At 45.4% G+C, this 21,391-nt stretch overlaps 1 protein-coding gene across 6 annotated transcripts in view; it reads right to left on the reverse strand.

Moving 5' to 3' along the window:
* LOC147617168 (UDP-N-acetylglucosamine diphosphorylase 2-like) overlaps window positions 1–21,391 on the reverse strand; it is a 155,308-nt gene that overhangs the window by 41,001 nt on the left and 92,916 nt on the right. For 3 of the 6 annotated variants that reach the window (XM_086776773.1, XM_086776775.1, XM_086776774.1), the window contains exons 9-12: window positions 17,209–17,291; window positions 16,923–17,000; window positions 6,686–6,829; window positions 720–787 (exon numbers count right to left, since the gene is read on the reverse strand). In XM_086776773.1, coding sequence (XP_086632899.1) covers window positions 720–787; window positions 6,686–6,829; window positions 16,923–17,000; window positions 17,209–17,291 — 373 coding nt within the window. Of the gene's footprint in view, window positions 1–715; window positions 788–6,685; window positions 6,830–16,922; window positions 17,001–17,208; window positions 17,292–21,391 lie in introns of all 6 variants that reach the window. The other 3 variants (XR_015262387.1, XR_015262388.1, XM_086776776.1) reach the window with 2 other exon arrangements.

Genomic DNA, 21,391 nt, shown 5'->3' on the forward strand with positions numbered 1-21,391 from the left:
TGGAGATTACCACATTGCACCCTAACTCAGCCTAAGCTGGCTTTTCAGATGATGGTAGATCGCCCTTAGGTTATGGAGGCCTTTCGAACCTGTGAGCTATGGACCACCTATGGGTTTGGCTCTAGCAGATGCCATAACTGAGGCTCTCAACCAGAACTGCATCGCACCACATCAGTTATGATGTACAGAAAGAGGCCTGTTTACATAGGGGCAGCCCCACACCAGCTTCATAACATCAAGTTCGTCCCCACTATGCAGTATGAGGAGACCAACACCGTCATGGTGCTACATCAAAATCTCCATTGCATCACCCTGATAGAGGCCCAAGAGGTACCCAAACACTCTGGGATCCCTCCATGTCACAGGAGTCCAAGTACGAGATAGCCTCACAGCGTACCTGCAAGCATGCTGCTTCAGCAAGAGGAGAGAGAACCCCTGCCACCTGGACAGATCTGATTCGTACACTCAGATGACATTGGCAACACCTTCACGGTAACCCTCGGACCATGGAGGAGCAAAGAGGAGCTTTTATGCAAATTTGAATTGGATTTTCTGAAATTAAGTGCTGTATTAGAGGCCTTATATATACAGTTAATGTTGATGCTGTCATTCTAACAATTCAACACAATCCGTGGGATTCATATCAAAACATAAAAAGCAGTGACTGCAAAGAATTATGTGTGAACATAGGAAGGAGATTTAAGAGAGAGATTACCGACATGCTGTTCCTTTCAAGCTCCTCAGTAACCTCGTTCAGAAAATCAAGTGAGAACATGTGCAGGCAAACCTGATAACACAAACATAGATTATAACATCACATTACCTTCATATGTGGTCAAATAGGTTGTTTGCTCTTCCAAAAGGGAGGTAAGTGGGGTGTACTCATCGAAAAGAAAACCAAAGCATCTAAAACTAACAAACACATTCTATATTATATGCACAGCTTCCTATTGTAGACGTTCCATAAAAAACTTAAACAAGCAAATTCTTAAGAGTTTGAAACTCCAGGAATCTATTCTTAAGAGTTTGAAACTCCAGGAATCTTAGTTACGGGAGAGAGATCAACGGAAACAAAAATTTTAAGGGGGGGCTGAAACAGGGAAATGCCGCCTCAGCATGAAAGATGCAAAATAAAGGGGAGACGGGAGAAGGGAGAAACACACAGAGAGTATGAAAAGGATATTTAATGAAGAGAGACTAGGGAAGACAAGATTGATGAGAAGAAAAAACAAAAGAGAAGCTGCTAACAGCCTGGAATTGGGGGTTTTGTGGTGACACAGAACATGTTGTTGGGATAGCATCTGAAACAGCTGTTTGCCAGGAATTAGGGGTTGTACGAGAAAACAACATGTGTTGTTGGGGAAACAGCTTAACTGCAGGGGGGAAATGGCTCAAACATCTGAAACAAGGCACTTCAGAATTCAAAACAGTCACAATCCATTCACTACTTTAGAACCCCAAAACAGCCCAAAAACCCTGTTTTCAGCCATTTCCCATAGCTATACTATGAATCACACATTTTGACACCCATTTATCTATGGGACATCACTGGCGAATCTCCAACTTGTCACCTCTCTTCTTGGGGATCAACTGAATCAAGCCCTCCGCCAGTTTCTCTGGCATCAATCCGAAAATCATGATGTCATTGAAGGCTGCACGGAAACCGCCCTTCATGAGCTCCCAGTGATTTAGAAACAAGGTTACCAAAGCCCATCCTCACCTGGACACTTGCCCCTAGGGAGTGCCTGCAAAGCCTCTGCAAACTCCTCGGAAGAAATGTGTCATCGAGAAGCTCCGGAGAGCCAGTGGGACCACCTCACGCGTGTGCTGCTAGACCCTCTCTCTCGCATCATGTACCAGCAGGGAGTGAGGCTCTACAGTGAGGAGGGAACTCAAGAAGCCAGTGTGGCTATGGCTCGAACCTGGGGCAGTTCGGAAACAGTGGTGCCGTCCGATCCTCTATGCCTCCAGATGCCATCCCTCTGGTGGTGAGGCCCTATCCACTCGAAGAAGTCCCCTGTGCCTTTGTCTCCAGCCTGATCCAGAAAGACACGCAGGCATGGAATCTGTACTCCACTCTCCTCTCCTCTCTACGGAGCTGATTTCAGTGCAGGCTGTGGCCATCTGAGTCTCAATCCAAGGACTGTCCAGGGTGTACTCCTGTAGGCGCTGAAGGGAGGCTAGGCTCTGACAGAGACTCCTCTCCTGCTCTCTAAACTCTGCTAGCCTGGTGTGAGCTGCCTCCGGGAGAATGGCGCTGATCTCACTCAACCCAGTATCCAGAGTTGCCACTGCTGTGCCCTCATCAAAGGCAAAGCTCTCAAATTGCTCCTCAATCCTCCTACAAATCTCTGGGTCCTGGATCAAGCTCTCGGGTATGACGAGGCTCTGCAGACTATCCTGTCGCCAGGGGTCCTAAAGAGAGGATGACGGGCGAATAGTCTGAAAAGATAGTGCCAGCTAAATACCCACCAAATCATCTCATCCACAGGCCCATTCATCAACGTAGAACCAATACAACCACGAGAGGTTGGGGAATGCGCTCCACCTGTCACATCTGGAGAATCTCAAACTCTCCTGGCTATGCCCAAACTCCGGGAGATGCTGGGGGTCATGTCTCCTGATGGTGAAGACAAGCTCCTCCCAAGCCACAAGCTCTGCACCAGAGAAAATATCCTGGCTACCACCTACTCTATCCCCCGGGTCTCCAGCATATTAAAGTCTCCCCCCATACACCAGAAATCAGCCTCAGGGAGGCCCTACCGAATCATGCTCCAGAAGTCAGCTCGACCTCCCATGAAATTAGGGATGTGTGAATGTTAAGGAGGCCTACCCATCCTCCCCAAGTCTGATAATCACCCACTGCACCCTCCCTGCCACTATGGTGCCAGAGTCCACCACCACTGGAAGAATCTGCTCACCAATTGAGGTACATACTCCACCTTGGATCCCAAAAGTACCAAAGGTGGGTGACCAAAAGGTGTGGCTCTTGCGCTACAAAATCTTCCTGTATTTGCGGGTATGACGAGCTGACAAGTGATGCTCTTGAAGAAAGAGAATGTTGATAAAGCCTCCCACTAAGGCTCTCTGCAGCTCCTCACAGAGAACTCCCCTCCAAGAGCAGCACTGCGGGCCTCCCAATCCCTGAATGTTCCAGGAGGCATCCACATCAAAGGGGTCTAGTGGTCTGAAGAAAGAGAATGTTGATAAAGCCTCCCACTAAGGCTCTCTGCAGCTCCTCACGGAGAACTCCCCGCCAAGAGCAGCACTGTGGGCCTCCCAATCCCTGAATGTTCCAAGAGGCATCCACATCAAAGGGGTCTAGTGGGGTAATATTTGTCTGAGCAGCCCTCCACCCTGTGAGACTTGGGTGAGGGTTTGGATGGTGACAGGTCAGTCTATCCTGGTACGCAGACGCCCGAGGTGTTCCCCAATCCTATGCTCCATGTGGACCCATTCCGCTCTAGCTCAGCTGTATGCATAAACTAGACTCCAGCTATCACAGTAGAGGTATCTATAGGGGGAAGGGGGACTGCCACCATTACATAAAGGTAAACGAAGAGGATCGCCTCCAAACTCAATCTCTTGAGCTCACGATCCTGGTTTCCATGGCCTGATCCTCCAGGCTCCATGCGGACCAAGGGCCAAAAGTGAGAGACAATGTCTGTGAGGCGCAGGTCTCCCAGGTGGAAAAAGAGCTCTATAACCTGTCCATGATTTGTGGAGGAGACAGTCTCCGGACTCCATTCACGCTTTGCTGCTAGACTCAGTGGGAAGGAGAAGATCACTGGTCCATTCTCCGGAGTGACTGGTCTGGATCAGTCAAAGATAACACAGACTTGGAGAGGAGACAAAGTCTGCAAAAGCATTCGCGTCCACTAGTAGGCATCTAAAGAAGCTGTAGTGCACTCGCAGTCCCATGACGTGCCGGAGGGCGCAGGGGGCGCGCCGGGGGGGGGGGGGGGGGGGGGGGTGGTCTATCGAAGGAGGGTAGCTCGGGGGAAGGGTGGGTCCCCCAAAAAATAGGGAAAACCATAACCGAACTACTCCATGGGACCGGTCTCCAGGCTCGACCTGACTTTGAAGTTTGGGACCCTCTGGGTGGCAGGTGGGGCCTCCACTCCAGATGGATGATCTTAAGATAAATGCTCGAAACAGTTCTTTGACACAACTGTTTCTGCCTAGGGCCTTCGAGCTATCTCGCCAGGCAGGCTGGCAGCACCATGCTGCTCTGGCTAGGCGTCAGTGTTGCCTCCGCCCGTTCATCTACTACCACCTACCCCCATCCTCATCCTCAAGGGTATGGTGCTGGAGCTCTGTCACACCAGAGGGAGGAGGTGACACTGAGGCGCTTGATCCGCTCTCTCCACTCTTGTTTTGGGGGGGGAGGGGGGGGGGGTGAGTGGGACACCGGAGTGCAGAGCTCACCTAGACTGATGACAAGGGAAAGCTCTGGCACAAGTGAACCATCTGAAAGAAAATGAAGCACTGGCCAGGAAGCCTTGAGTACTCCACGCACTGAAGGCTGGGGCCCCCCTGCAGGCACCGAAGAGAGATGTCATGCGGTACTGAATCCGGAAAGGAATTGTTGATCTGAAGTGAAGGAATCCCAGCCACCCACGCCAATATCGAGGGCACCTGTCATCAAGGATTCCAACACTTGCCCTATTGTTCTCCCAATGACGGGGAGAAGTGGAAGGTACTCCTTCCTAAGGCCTGGAAAACAGACTGTGACCAAGAATCCAGATACTTCAGCTAGAGGGTCCAAGGCGGGATCAAAACCGTGCTGCCAACATGTGAAAATCACCTGGGGTGTGCGCAACGCAACGGGGCTCATGTGAAGCACGCGGTTCGAAGTTGCCGGGGTGCCTTACTCCACCTGGTAGTAGCCGCACCCAAGGGTATGGATATCTATGATCTTGCCTGGCTCGCCAAGAGGCTGGCCTGGAGCAAGTCACGAAGCTAGCTGGGCGCCAGACGGCTACACACAATCTTGCAAACCAATGTTGAGGCTTCGAGGGAGGCTACTCTTGATGCTAGGTGCTGGAGGTCTACTTCGGAGGAGGCAGGGGGAGGCGGCCTCAGTCGGGGGTGACAGAGCAGCTGCCATGAGTCCTCCTAAAGGGGTGGGGACCAAAGGAAGTTGACACCTGCCAAAAGAATATAGCCCGAGTGCAAAAACCTGCTATGCAGAAGTGCATAAGGGGAGAAGTGAGGCGGGGGCCGAGGGGAGAAAGGCAAGGCAAAGGGGGTGCTGGCAGGAGGTAAAAAAGGAAGACGACACAGAGGCAGGAGAGGCGGATTGGAAGAGCAGCAAGGACAACTCAAAGGAGGACGCGGGACGAAATGGAGGTAAGGGTGCACAGGAGCAGGGGCAGAAGGGCGGAAAACAGGGGGGCACTAGTGGCGGGAAGGAAGGCTGAAGGTGGGGACGCACACGATAAGGAGGAGGGAGGAAGGGGCAGCGCGAAGGAGGACAGGGGAGAGAGGTGATGCAGGTTCGCAAACGGGGGGCTGCTCCAGCTCGTTCTTTTCTCTGCCATCTTCAGTGAACTGGTACAAGGTAATGAGGTTTTGTGACCGTTCAGTTGGTACCATCCTTGGATTCCATAGAAGCTGCATCTGAGGAGAGAGCACTCTTCACTCTCAACTACATTGATCTCACAAAGCTAACACACAGTACAAAATCTTTTTGTCCAAGCACCAGTGTAAGGTCCCATTTCCCCTCGCCGGACTTTGATATGTTCAATGGAAATCCTAATATATTGGGGCATACGTTTCTGGATGCATCCACAGCCCACCAGGAAGCCATCTGCCAAGAATGGCCCAAGCTCTATAGAAAGTGTTTCCTTCAGAATAGAATCTTTGAGGGTAGATGCACCACCTCAATCCAATGTGTAGTTAAAGGATGTGAAGTAGGTGCTTCAGCTATGGATCCTAGCTGACAAAGACCTGTTGCTAAGTCATGCATTTGGGCGGGTCTCCTGGTGAATCTTGACCTTGAAAAGATAACTCTAAGCAAATGTACAAGTCCAAATTATCCACAAGGTCCCCTTTCTATTTGGGATGTCTCTGCACAGGAATTTGAGTGTGAATTATTATAACCTTGGTTTTACTCACGTTACCCCCTAAATCTGGTTAATAACAAAATGCTAGACAGCATCTATATTGGATTGCCCCGTTCCATAAATGGAGATGATAGTGTTTACTCATGGTTGTTCTGGAATGCCCTTCTAACTTGTTTGGGCGTTTATATCCATGTCATGGATATAAGTGTTACAGAGCTCTCTCAGATAGTAAGATTCAAAGACATGTAAATGACGGGCAGCCTCCATAAGGGACAGGCTGCCCAGGACCGGACCATTTCACAAGCGGATGCAAGTCAGACCTGCCCACTTCTCAGACAGACCTGTTGTTCTCTGGTCTGTGTTTTAGGGATTGAAAACAAGTAGCCGTAGGATGCACTATGCAAACTGTGGATTGTCCAAAGAAAGGGAGCATTCATTGGGTAAGGACGGCTGAATGCAAGCAATTTAGAATTTCCAGCACTTAGGCATTATATAGTGTAATTTCAAACTACTCAAGTTAGAATGGTTTTATGCATCCAAGCTCTTCGTAAAAAGCAGCACAGCCAAACCCTTTGAATGTAAGCACCAACTATAATCAACAAAAACATAGAGCATACATTGCTCCAATTAAAACGAAGCCGCCCGGATACTTGGTTGATTGCATGTGCAAGAGAATGGTCTAACTCACTGTACTCCACCACTACAAGAGGGCCACCTTTTCCACGACGTGCAAAAATGCCAACTCTTTCTTGTGGAAATGCCTGCAAGAAAACCACTAGCACATGTTTAGCCAAGGATAGCAAATGGTGACATGATAACTGGCCATTCAAAACACACTTTTGTACAGTTTTCTGTTCACGCACAGTATTATAGATATGTGATAACTGAAATGCGTCCATGGGTGCATGGGTGTTCTTGTCTGCATGTGTGTCAGTGTTCATGCAAGCAGAGAGGTGTGTGTGTGTGTGTCTGTGTGTGAGTGTGTGTGTGTGTGTGTGTGTGGACTGCTGGTGTGTGTGTGGAGAAGTGTGTGTGAGAGAGTCAGGTCCCCCGTGTAGCTCTGCAGGCCTGAGGGAAGCTCCCCTAAGGCCGATGTTCAAGAGCTTTGCAAGAAGCTCAAGGTTAACGGGCATTTTGCGGATGCATGGAGAGCTGGAACAGACACTACACGACCACGCCCTTTGCTCATTTGCTTCCCGGATCTTCCCAGTCGCCAGGCATTCATGGATACCCACAGAGTCCTTAAAGGCAAGACCATTTACCTCTCGGATGATCTTACACCCACACACCTCTATGCCGATGACATAGTGCTTATCTCCGATTCTCAGGCTGGACTACAGCATCATATGGATGCAATGCAGGATTTTTGTACACAACGGGGGCTCTCAGTTAACCTTGGGAAAACCAAGGTGATGGTCTTTCACACTTCCCGCAAAGTGATGAAGGATACAATGGTTACAAACACAGGCAGTAGAGTGGAGGTGACTAGTTCTTATGTCTACCTTGGGGTTACCTTCACCAGTACGGGGGGATGTTTCTCCATGCAGCATGCCTCCCAGGATAGATTGACCAGAGGATATGCAGCACTAGCCCTCCTGGAGTGCCAGTGCCATCAGTCTCAATTCCAGGAACTCCGGACGAAGGGGTGGCTCTTTGACACCTTGGTCACTCCAGCGATGATGTATGCAGTCCCCCTTTTGGGCACTGGGATTATCCTCGGCAGCAGATTGAGCAGCCTCTGATCCTCATGCTATCACGGATGATTCGCAGCCGCATCCTTTTAGGCACCTGTACACTGCAAAAAGCACCTGCTGCTTCATAGATATGTCGTTATTCACGGATCACTCCTTGCATACCGAACCCTGTCGTCTCTCCCGTTCACGTCTGACTCTACTCTGCCTTCCACCGTAAGTGTCCCATACCACCGCACCTTGGAAAGCAGCAAAGCAGCATATAGATTAGAGCCCAAAAGATTCAAGCGATGGACTCTCTCCTCCTCCTTTTGGAGTGTTCCTGACTTAATACAGCCTGATACCGATGTAAGACACTTGATTAATGCCCTCAATTTTGAAAAATGTTCGGGAGTTGAGATTAATGCTTCGATTAAGCAGGATTTTGCAAAAATTGGAAAAGGCCCCAAAATTCTTTGATGAATGCACTTCAATTCTTGAGGTGGCAGCTCCTCTGGGTAGCACCATGGTCCATGGCTACGGTACAACGACGTCAGTTGGTGTCTTCACACTCGCCTTCAGCTTATGCACAGTTCTGCCCAGCGTTCAGTCGCTTTGTCCTTGCATTTGGCGATAGATCAGTCAGTTTTTCCGCTCACTCTTGTCGACACAATTCAGCTTGTATTCAGTTCTCCAACAGAAGAAGAAATAAAGCAAATACTCCTACTTGCAAGGAGGGGCCCTTCAGTGGATAATTCAAGACCCCATCTTGTGTCGTCTCTACATCTCTTTCAGATTCATGTATGTTGTTTTAAAGGATTGCTATAGACTCACTAAACTCAAGTTTCAAGAAGACTTCGTTGTTTCACACGGTCCTAGCTCGGCGCATGCTACATTGGTATCAGAGCTTGGGACGTGATTCAACCAGGCAACCTAAGGTGAGAGCATCTTGTGGATGGTAAAGCGAGATCAAGAAAAACCACTTGCCCATCCACCATGGCATCAAGCTCCGAAGACATCACTAAAGAAGAAGAACCATTCGAAGAAACGCTTTGGCAAAAAGAAGACGAAGACAACCAAACGTTAAGGAGCAGATAAGACAACTCCATATTTAACTCGGAAAAAAAAAAGACCTGACAGAATTACAGTCAATCTTGGCCAGCAAGAGACACCTAAAGAACAAAGTTCCTCAATGGAACAATGGTGTCGATGAATGACTAACAAAGAAGAGCAAGACCGTGAAGCAAGACTGGCCTAACAGCTTGCAAAGAAAGCCAAACGCAAGGCCATAGAGGAACGATTGCGGGCAAAGCTCGAAGCGAAGGAGAACCACGAGTGACAAGCCCGAGAACCACGAGCGAAGGAGAACCACAAGTGACAGGCCCGAGAAGATTTGAGGGACCAGTCCCAGCAGACACTCCGGCAACAAACACTCCGGACTCTAGTAGCTTCTTTCCACCCTTGTCAATCCTCCACAACCCCAACCACAGCCTCAACAACAATTATCCGTGCCTCACCAAACTTCACCAAGTACGACGAAAAGTGTGACCATTCGGTTGCGACTCAGTTTATTCACCAGTTCGTTGCCCACTTTGGACTTTTCAAGATCAGAGACACCCAAAACAAAGTCCATCTCGCGGCTCCACACGTCACAGGTGATGCAGTCACTTGGTGGCAACATTGGTCCCGTTTGCACACATTCTTACACTGGCTTACCATACTATGATTGGGACACCTTTGTGTCCGATTTGAAGACCAGGTTTCTACCTCCGTAGTATCTTGAAGATGAGTTCTACAAACTCACCCAAAACGGTTCGGTTGTACAGTGTACTCACCTACTCCAACAAAGTGATCACATCAATTCAACAGTTGGGAAGTCCAAGGAGAAGAAGCTAAAGCAGTTCATTCGGGGATTGAATCCAAACGTTCGGTTTCCCGCTCGAAATTTTAAACCCCAGACTTATGACAGGTCTTTGACTTTTGTGTAGAACCATGAGATGATGCTCAATGGAGACAAGGCCAAAACCGCTCCAATCATCTCCAAACCTCAATAGCAGCGGACACAGACCACCCAACAGAACCAGGCGTCTAACCAGTAGGCAGATAACGGGGCTCCCAACAACAAAGACACAGACCACCAACCAGGCCTCTAACCAGCAGGCAGGTAAGGGGCCATACTAGCACTGGGAAGGAGTGACAAGATGGACTTAAGAAGACCTATTTTTTCTGCCACCACATGGGACGTGCTAAGAAGGATTTTACCAAATGGCAAGTGGAAAAAGGCAAACAACCAACATTTACAATGGCTACCACCACAACCGTACCACCCCCTCCACCGCCACAACTGTACCACCCGCTCCACCCCCACCCTCAACCACCAATGGTGTTCCGCTTTCACCCACTTTGAATGCAGTGCCCGTAGTGGTATTCGATGATAAGCACGAGGGCGGAGTTGAGAAGCTTCAGAAAGGTCTTATCAGAGCTTATGGCATAGCGAAGGGGAAACAATTTGTTGTTCTCTTCGACATGGGAAGTTCAGAATATGCCATCTCTCCACAGTTGACGACCAAGATGAAATGTGCCCTTGTGCCGTATCATTTGGACAAGGACGGGTTCACTCCCGACCTACGTACCCATATTTCCCAGAAAGCTCAACAGTTTGCCTTCAGGCTCAGTTCCAAAGGGATTTCGTCGTCGGGTGTGACATGATCCATGGGATTCAACGGTTCCGCCAGTATGCGCCCATTCCTTATTGGAGGCAGGACACCTTCACAATCATCGAAGGTTTTCTTGAGCCTACTATCATTCGCAGGGATCAGAGGGTATTATTTCCCACCTTCAAGCTACTAGAGCTATTAGAAAGGGAGCTGAGTGTGCGATGATCTATGTCCACCCACGGCAAATAGCGACACCCACCACCGCGACTCCATTAGAGCCACAAAGGACAGAATTCTTCCCTCTGTTTCAGTACATCATGTTGGGGGATGAAGACCATCGTATCGATTTGGTACCTAGAGCTAAACCTCCACCCTCTCATCCTAAAGACCATCATATCGATTTGGTACCTAGAGCTAAGCCACCCAGTAAGTTTCCGTATTGTCTTTCCAAGGCGTTGGAAGCTGAGTTGAAGACGCAACTAGCGCAGTTGCTTAGGTCTGGTTTCATCAAGCCTTCATCCTCTCCATTTGTTGCACCGATTCTTTTTGTACAGAAGAAAGATAAGACCGCACATCTCTGTGTAGATTACCGAGCCTTGAACAAGTTGAGAATCAAGAATAAGTTCCCCATGCCAAGGATAGAGTACATCCTTGAAAGACTCAACGGTGCTAAATTTTCACCAAGATCGACCTCAAAAGTGGCTACCATCAAGTCAGAATTTTCGAAGCCGATATCCCAAAGACGGTCTTTCGAACAGAACAAGGTCATTACGAGTTCGTAGTCATGCCTTTTGGTTTGACCAATGCACCGGCGACATTCAACAAGATGATGTCTCAAGTCTTCGCCGTACTCATCGGTATACGTCTATTCATTTTTTTGCATGACATTCTTATTTTTTATGCCACTGCAGAACAGCATGAGAGGGATGTGCAGAAGGTCTTGCAGCTTTTACGAGACAACGAACTCTATATCAATCCAAAAAAGAGCACATTTGGAGTTCAAGAAATCAAGTACCTGGGATATGTGATCGGTTTCAACGGAATTCGCCTTGACATTGAGAAGATAAAGGCAATCCTCGATTGGGACGTTCCGAAGACAACCCCAACATATACGATCCTTCGTGGGCTTGTGCCAAGCGTATAGCTCACATATGGATCGGTTTTCAAACCTTACAACACCATTGACAGATTTCAAGGGAGTGAAGACTAGAAGATAGAAAGTTTCAGTCACAAGTAAGGCTTTAGATACGTTCTTTGCTTTGCAATAGGCGGCTTCCGAAGCACCAATCCTTAAACTCGGCATCATGGGATGATCCCTTAGAGGTGATCACTGATGCCAGTAATCTCACCATAAGAGCAGTTTTGCAACAAGAAGGAAGACCCATGGCGTATTGTAGTAGAAAGTTAAATGACGCAAAAAAAAAAAAAAAAAAAGATCTGTATATGACAGAGTTGCTAGGGGCTATCACAGCCTTGAAACAATGGAAACCTTTTCTTTATGAAAGGGAATTTACTGTGAAGATAGACCACCAGGCCTTGAAGTGGTTACAAACTATGCCAAGTGCCAAGTAAAGCAATAGATAGCATCGGTGGAGTCAGTTGTTCCAACAGTTCGGCAGAATGATTGAGTATGTACCGGGTAAGCACAACCCTGTAGCACACGCTCTGAGACGCAAAGGTAGCATTCAGACAGTACAGGAGTCCATTGTGTTGGAGATACAAGGAAAAGATTTAGAGAAAGTGAAGACAGTATATAGATTGCCCAGAATTTGGAACTCCTTACAGAATGGCCCTTTTCTCAGAACCGAGCCATTATACCATTCAAGACGGCTGGCTCTTTACAAGGGTCAACTATGTGTCCTCAGGGAGAAGAGACCGGCACTCCTCCATGATGCCCATGATTCCCTTGTTGGTGGTCATCACGACATCAACAATACCTTGGAGAAAGCAGGGTTGCTTCAGTCATTGCATGTTCCTTAGGGTCCGTTTCACCACATTTCAATGGATTTTGTTGGACCCCTTCCCGTATCTACTGGATCTCGGAATACTCAGTGTATGACGATAGTTGACAGATTCAGTAAATTTTGTATGCTTATACCAGGGCAAGCAGACGGCCACTGCAGAAGATATAGCCAAGCTCTTTCTCTGACATTGGTATCCACTTTGTGGTTTGCCACGGATCATTACTTCAGATCGGGATCCAAAGTTTACAGTTAACCCTTGTATGCCCGTAGAATGAGGATTGTGTGTTGTTCGTTTACATGGAATTGTTTCAAGTAAACATTATGGTTGAAAAGCCTCGTTTATATGGTTTTTCATAACGATATGTTCAAGGACTATGGACAAAGTTTTTGGCATATCTTTGCTAAGGAATTATACATATATGACGGTTCGTCGCATCTAGAGTTTTGCAAAGTTGGTGCTTTTTGCAAATTTTTGTAAGTGTTTTTGGACACTTAACCCTCGTATGCCCGTAGAAGGAGAATTGTGTGTTGTTTGTTTGCCTTGAATTGTTTCAGGTAAACATTATGGTTGAAAAGCCTGGTTTCTATGGTTTTTCATAGCGATATGTTCAAGGACTATGGACAAAGTTTCTGGCATATCTTTGCTAAGAATTTATACATATATGACGGTTCGTCGCATCTATATAGTTATCATTGGCTCCGTGATTCTTGGGCTTTATATACAGCTCTTTGGCTACTTTTTCTTGGATAGAGTATGTTTTTTTACCTCCCCTTTATTTGGGATGAAGTGGACTTATGGAACTCATGGATTGAGGATTTTTCTATGGATTTCTATTGGCGGCCGAAATGCCTGTAAACTATCTGTCGCAAACATGTTTATGGAGAACCAGGATATTTATGCATGTGACTCGTTCTCATCTCATGTTCTACACTTGAGTCCACCTCTCCCCTCCAGGTCTGTCATCAGAATACCACCACGGAGTGCACGTGGTAGTGTGAACTTGAGCCCACCTCTCCTCCAAGGTGTGTGGTCGAAGTACCAACACGGAGTGCATGTCTAACATCATGTTGGCAGGGGACTGTGTTTGCGCCAACTGTGGATGGATTCATTCATGGAAGGATGGTAACCTTGGTGAGTATCACATGAACTCATGGAAGGGTAGTTGCCCTAGTGAGTGAAGCCTCGTGGAAGGGGAAACCCTAGTGAGCATGTATGGTTTCATGAAAGGGTCGTTGCCCTAGTGAACCATATGCATTAGGCATGCGTATGGATCATAGGGAGTCCAATGGCATGGCAAGATGTTTTGTGGCTATGTATTCTGCTTATTTTCTTTTTGCAGGTAATCAAAGCTACTTATGGAATTATGGATATTTGAGACACAGTTGGCTCTTGTGCCTCTGTCTAGTTATTATCAGGCTTATGGAATTATGGATATTTGAGACACTGTTGGCTCGTGCATGTGTCTAGTTATTATCCGGCTTATGAAATTATGGATATTTGAGACACAGTTGGCTCTTGTACATGTGTCTGCTTATTATCAGAGTTGTTGACTCGGGATATGGTTAAAGATTCTTTCTTGATACGGCTGGCTCTTGCGCCCGTATCTGACTTGGGATCGTGGATCTCGATTTATGGCTTTAATGCCGGAATTATGAAATATCATGGATTGACAGCGCATCTGCTATACTTGAAGGATATCTCAATGGTATCAGGCTTATACAGTTGCGGACAACTGCTTTATAAGACAGAGAGGATGTCACCATTTGGTCCCTTCACCAGTCTTGACCAGTGTTTCACACACTGAGCGAAATCAAGGTGTGAACGAGGATTTTCCACAAAAGAAAGATGTAGCATTTACTAGCAAAGTTTGGCCTGAAAGATGACTATGCAACATGAGCACCATGGGATTTTGTTTCAATAAAGTGACTTATAATGTTTATAAGTTGGTATTTTCAGACATCATTAATGAAGCTGGACATATTATTATTTTAGGCATGTGTATGTAGACAGAAAGAGGCGCCTAGGGAAAACTTGGACTACAAGTTGGGAAAAGCACAAGAAGTTGATATTTTGGACTGAAACTTAGGCATCGCCCAAGAAAAGCATAAAGTTTATATTTTTGAACAAGTTCGGCTATTTTGGGCTAAAAGGAAGAGCACAGCTATTATTGAGCTAGTCGATTCTATTTAAGCAAGGCTTGGGGACTGTTTTTGATCAAGCGCATCCCTCCTCAGCCTATTGGAGTTTCTCTCTCTTCTCTGCTAGCTGAGTGCAGCCTTCTCTCTCTTCTCTCTTGCGTTGGCCGTAAAGCAGCTTCTGGTGTTGTTTTCTCATCAGGCCATACAGTAGTAGTTCTCTCTCTATCTCATCCGGCCATACAACAACAGATATCTCTCTCTTCTAGCCTTGTCATGGGCAGATTTGGGGCTGTTTTGGAGGTATCTGGAACAGTTTTGAGAGCTCTTCTGGGGCTGATTTGAGACTCTGTTTTGGGACTAATTTGGCACGGAGTTGTTTTTTGCTCCGTACCGGGCTGATTTATGGACTGTTTATGAGCTGATTCATGGGACTGTTTTGAGACAGTTTTCAGATGGCTTTTGGTGTTGTGTTTTATCTTGGGACCGAATAGATATCTGGCAAGAGATTTGATGATGCTTTGTGGAAAATCCGGTGTTATATGCACCCGCACCTTGGTTTATTGTAAAAGCTTCTCTCTCAATAAGGAGTTCCTAAGGGAGGCCGGCTGTTCCGGCTTAGTGTGGTGTTTTTATATTGTATATGGTTCTTCCATTGTGTTTTCATGCTCTGCCATGTCAATGGGCTCCCCAAGATCCATCCATAGTACATATCAACAACACCTGGCATGCCACGTGCACATGTCAAATGGTAACCCATCCATGGCCAGGGTTTAATCTTAAGCCAGAGAAATTAACTTTCGATGAGGTCTGAATATACAGTCCATCCTCCTATTAAATGTGGCAGGTGCATTTGTGAGACCAAATGGCATGACGAGAAACTCATAGAATCCAAAAGTGGTCCTGAAAGCAGGTTTGTGCACATTCTCAGGTAGCACCCGGATTTGATAACCACTCGAGGTTAATTCTGTTGCAGAATTTGCAGGTCTGGAATTAGCGTTTGCAAACCCTAATTCTTGGACAGCAGCACATGATAGTGTTCCTCTCTATCAAGGCAACACACACAACCAAAAAGATATCGAACAATAGCTGAAAACAGCCAAAAATAGGACGTAAAACAATTTTCCAACAACTATGAAGATATAAAAATTGCTCACCAATTAAGAGTAGGATGAAGATAATTGATTGTAGTAGCTTGTAGAGGAGAGCAAGCTATAGTCCTAGGATTTTTCACCACTTCAAAGAGCTTTTTCCTTCATAAGATATTATCAAAAACTCTCAAAATCAGTTTTCTTAGCCAAGAAAAAGAGAAATACGAATTTTTCGTTTTCTAGAGAGAGAGGAGAGAATATGAAGTGGTGGCAACATGGGGTGATCTGGTGTGGGAAGAAGTGCCATGTGTCCATTGAGTTGGCCCCCTCAGTCATAAGGTGGTTTCCTACACCCAAAGCCCAAATTTTGGGGCTTTCGAGTTTTGTCGCCTAGAAGGCTGGACATTTGGTGTCCGCTCGGACAAAAATTTGTCCGCCCAAAAATTTAGTGTTGTGCGAACCAGTAATCATTCAATATGAATTAAGGTTTTAAACTAAATAGTTACCACCTGTAAAACCCATCAAATGTCCCGTTAGGCAAACAAGTGATGCAACACACTCGTCCATCAAGGCGTTCCCATCATTTGGACATCACAAGCTTTTGAACCAGGCATACAAATCAAAATTAAATTCACAAGCACTTCTGCTTTCAATTTGACCTCATCAAGGAAAGAAGCCCCATCTACTAATGACGTGTGAAAATACATCGTGCCATGTCTGACTCCTCAGGATCCATCCATAGTACATGTCAACAGAACACCTGGCATGCCACGCATGCATGTCAAATGGTGACCCATCCATGGCCATGTACATGTAGAGGGTTTAATCTTAAGCCCGAGAAATTTGGGATTGTGACACACACCTGACCTAGAGCATCAAGACCCTCCACCACACAGACAGATCCGAGAGGTAATCCACTGACATGACATGCTCCCATGACAAAGGCCAAACCCTCTTTCTGCCCCGAGATTGGTAGGGATCATAGGATAATCATCTGCTATCTGGATGTATACACACATTGGTTTTCTTTTTCAGCTCTTCCATGGTTCAATATATCCATGGTACCACTGTATTATTTATTGTCTCATAGACCCTTAGGGTCTTCCGTAATAGTTAATATAACTTTCTTTGTTTCTTTCTTTCTCTTTCTCTCACACACACATTGGATTTACTCTTTATTTACATGATAGCATATTGGTGAGCATAAAAGAGGGAATTGAAATCATCCAAGCAACATGCAAATTGCTAACAAGCACGGAGTGTTTTACACGGGATTTACTCTTTATTAACATAACAGCATATCGATGAGCATAAAAGAGAGAATTGAAATCATTACCTTCCTCACAACTTTTGCTGCACACGGTACACCCTTTTCGATGACACAGCCCAAAAAAAGAGGATCTGCTACCCGTACCTAAGAAAAACCACAAACAACCCATGAAATTGATAATTTGTTGTCATAGCTAATTCCCACAGGGGAGAAACATGGGAGAGAGAGGGGAAGGGGGTGGGGTTCTTGGTGGTGGTTTCTTTCTTTTTTTTTGAGGGGCCGCGGGGCGCCACAGGGGGCTCCCAAGGAATGATTTTAAGTCTAAAAAGAGGGGGCGAACACTTGTCATTACCAGAGCATTATCCACACTAAAGCAGTCTACATATTTGATGCCTCTACAAGCCATATCATCCAAGCACTTTGACACCTTCAAAGCTACACAAGATATCAAAAAGTCCATTAGCTTGATTGAATTGAACTCCTAGCATGAAGAAAGCACCACAACAGTGGCATCATGCTTTAACTACATGCATGTTGAATTCACTTTCCCTATACAAAAGAAGTAGCACAGCTAACCAAACTGCATGCAAGCGTCTATTAACTTTTCTTCTTTTTCCACTCTTCCGATTCGCTCTTTTTAATTTAGAGAAGGAATTAAAGAGCAGGAACATAATTAGACACATAATTACAATAAGAAAATGATTAGGGTGAATTCTAGAGTCTTTCTACCCTTTAAAGAATTGAACTTGTAGCTTTCAACAGAGAATTGAGGAAAGTAATATACATACCTAGATGAATCCAGGAACATGCCCAAATTCACCTTTTAGGAACGTGCATGTTATACACTCATGGTAGTCAACCCACAAGACTATATAACTATCAACTCCATTATGCATAGTATGGACTAGATACCATGACATCCCCACTAACGTCATCAGTGCCCAACAGTGGGTGAACTCTGTATCAAGATATGCTCTCACACTCGCACTCCACACACACACACACATAAGAGCATATATTCACACACAGGCCTTCGTACTGAGTTTCTGTCAAACCTCCGGAAATGCAGGGCAGACTTGGCCATAATGAAGCCTAGCACTAAGGGAAGTAGCAAATAGAAAGAATTAGTACAGCAAATAAATAGTTGAAAGGGCAAATGCACAGCCAAAGATAGAAAGAATAAGCACAATATCAAATGGCCGCAACTCGGACGAACAGTTCACAATGTGAAATCTGCATGTCCGCTAATACGGCTGAATTATATACCTAGATGAATCCAGGAACATGCCCAAATTCACCTTTTAGGAATGTGCATGTTATATACTCATGGTAGTCAAGCCACAAGACTATATAACTATCAACAGAGAATTGAGGAAAGTAATAATCTTTTACAGAATATAATTATAGCTATAAATAATGGTCAAGGATTTGAACTGTAGAAAGTCATGATTGTCCTTTGCTTTTCATGTTGTGAAGTTTAGAAGCTAGAATGAATTTCTAATTTTTTACATCAAAATCATTAGGTTAATGCATGAAACATCTTCTCTTATCAACTCTTCAAAAACCTTAAGGGCCCAGTAACTCTTGAGAGCTCTAAGGATTGTTTCATTACAAAACCCAGCTATCTACATATACCTAGATAAATCCAAGAACATGCCCAAATTCACCTAGATGAATCCAGCATCATGCCACGCTATCTACATGGACACTCAACACATGTCCCCTACCACGAGGATTGCCATTGGTCAGTTGAGGGATCCTTCTCATCCCCTCTGAATAGAGATTGGGAGAGCCAAGGGATTAGCACAACCGAAGTCAATATGCACGCTATGCACAACTGGGGAGGTAGAGACAGAGGAGCACTATCTGTTCAGATGCCCATTTTGATATGAGATACCACCCCGTCTCCCTAGGCCAACCAATCCAGGTGCAACGGGCTAGACGCCCAAGACACACCGGTTCAAGGAGATGCTCCATTTTACAGCTTCAAATACGAGAAATCCTCCAAAGGCACATGAGTGCCCCTCAATAGGCAGTGAACGTGGAGAGCTTCTATACTGACACACATGTCAAGGACCGACTTTGATCCCGTCACATTGTACCATTGTATCATTGTACCACACGCACTTACATGGTTGTTACTTCTTTTAATCAATTCATGGATATATTGTAACACTTTTGTCCTCATAAACCCTTTGATCTTTTATAAATGTTAATAGACATCACTGGAGCTTCATCATCATAGAGAAAGCAATCCGTGAGACATGCCAATAAATCTGTTGCATATCTGCACAAACAGTTGGAGTCTAAGCGCATGAATGAGAGAGACTCAATGAACAGCTTCTTGACGAAGATCAAAGATTTTAAGGAGCAGCTCGCTAGTGTGGATGAGATATATCCTGATAGTGCATTGGTATCCACAGTTCTCAATGCATTGCCGGATTCTTATCAGAGTTTTGCCTCTACCCTTAGACTCATGAGATGAAGGGAAATCCAAATGCCCTTACATTTGATAAGCTGGTTTCAGTACTCTTGCAAGAAGAGCAATCTAGGCAAAACAGATCTGTTATGCGAGTTGGTAACCAAGCTTTTATTGCCAGTCAAAAAGGCAAAGGTAAAGCTTCTTCGCATGGTGGCTATAAGCCAAAATCAGAATCCTTAGGTAAGGATGCAGAGAAAGAAGGTGATAAGCCTAAAAAGAAGGACAAGTGTCACTATTACAGGAAACCAAGGCTCTACATAAATGAGTGAAAAAAAAGGCTAGAGAAGGAGAAAAAGAAAGAATCGGACTTGGTTGTGGCTGATGTATCTGCACCAAGTGCAGAGAAGAAGGAATCTACAAGTTTTGCAGGATGATTGGGTATGGACTGTACATTGCAATTATGACTCTTATGTTCATGATGTATGCATGTCAGTGGTTAAATCGGATGCGTGGTACTTTAATAGTGGTGCTAGTAAGCACGTTACTTCACCCCCAAAAAAAAAATTTCTTATCTCTGGAATCTATCCCAAGTGCATGAACTGTCACATGTGCAAACGGTTCCTCATATCCTATCAAAGGAGTTGTTAGAGTTGTGCTCACTGCTACAAATGGGAGCACTAAGAAGAACTTGTTGTGAGTTTCAGCCTTAGCCTTGTCAGGCATATGGTGAAATTTGTGGATGACAGATGTACAGTTCATGATAGAAATGATGGTTATTCTATCATTACCTCAGGTACCTTGTTTCATGGTCTATACAAGATGGATGTATTTGAGAAGCTGCAGCATAATGCTTACTCGGTCTCTACGACTCGTGCTATGACTGATGCAGAATTATGGCATTCACGATTTGGCTATCTGAATTCTGACAGTTTGTTACGCCTTCAAAGGCAAGATATAGTGTCTAAGTTGCCAACTCTTGACAGCCCTGCTAGACATGTATGTGAGGGGTGTATTCTTGGTAAAATGCATCGGGCATCATTTCCAAAGGATGGATCTGTGACAGCTGTTAAGAAATTACAGCTTATACATAGTGATGTATGTGGTCCTATGAGCACACCATCTATTGGGGGATATCTCTACTTCATCACTTTTATTGATGATTACTCTAAATATAGCTAGGTGTATCCATTAAAGCAGAAATCAGAGGTTTTTATGTGCTTTAGGCACTTTGTATCCATGGCTGAAAATACATGTGAATCTGTGACCGCTCCCTACAAGAGGCCTACAGATCGGAAGACAATATACACATATTTAGTACACTTAACTAAAATTAAAAATGGAAACATCATCAGCAACATAAATACTGAAAATACAAAAAATATATATGATACCAGCACTGGGGCCGGAAAGCGTCAGTCTCCCCCTCAATACATTTTGTATTTCTTGGAGTATTTATATGTATAAGTATCACGGGCCTGATAGGCCAGATTTCTCCACCAGGGAGTGAAAACAATTCAAACAAATTATGTGTTGGTCGGAGTAGCCTCAAATCACAGGCTCATTCCCACCTCCAATGGGTGCACACCTGCCTTTCACTGGTCTTCCAAGGCCGTGCACCAACAGGTGAGCCCGTACTAACACAAGCCATGGGTACACCGCGGAGAGAATATGACCTGGTTCTCCCCAATAAGCTTTGCTCCCAAATCCCCTGGTGAGTCTAACCTTCACTGACTCTTAGAGGCTCGGAGGGCACGAGTAACACCACCACACATAGAAAAATACTAACCACACAAAGAAGAACTTCCTGAGCATGGTCAACAAATACATGCTTTGTTCCTGCTCTGCACAAAACTTAAAGTTCTCTGAATTTAAATTAATAAATTTCAGATTTACACAAATGAGAAAACATGAGGGCACCTCGTACAACAAGTACAATCCGGTGCAGCATGTACTATTCAACAATTATAGTCTAGATTCAACCGGTACAATCCAAATTCAACACACATGTGAAATTCAACAGCAAGTACCATCAAATTTCAGCAAATTCAGTTCACATTCAGCACACGTGTGGTTTTTCAGTAGCAGGTACAATCAAGTACAGTCCAGCAGTTTT

This window comes from Cibotium barometz, chromosome 37 (assembly GCF_041138505.1).
Source record: "Cibotium barometz isolate CiBa-2024 chromosome 37, ASM4113850v1, whole genome shotgun sequence".
Taxonomy (NCBI): Eukaryota; Viridiplantae; Streptophyta; class Polypodiopsida; order Cyatheales; family Cibotiaceae; genus Cibotium; species Cibotium barometz.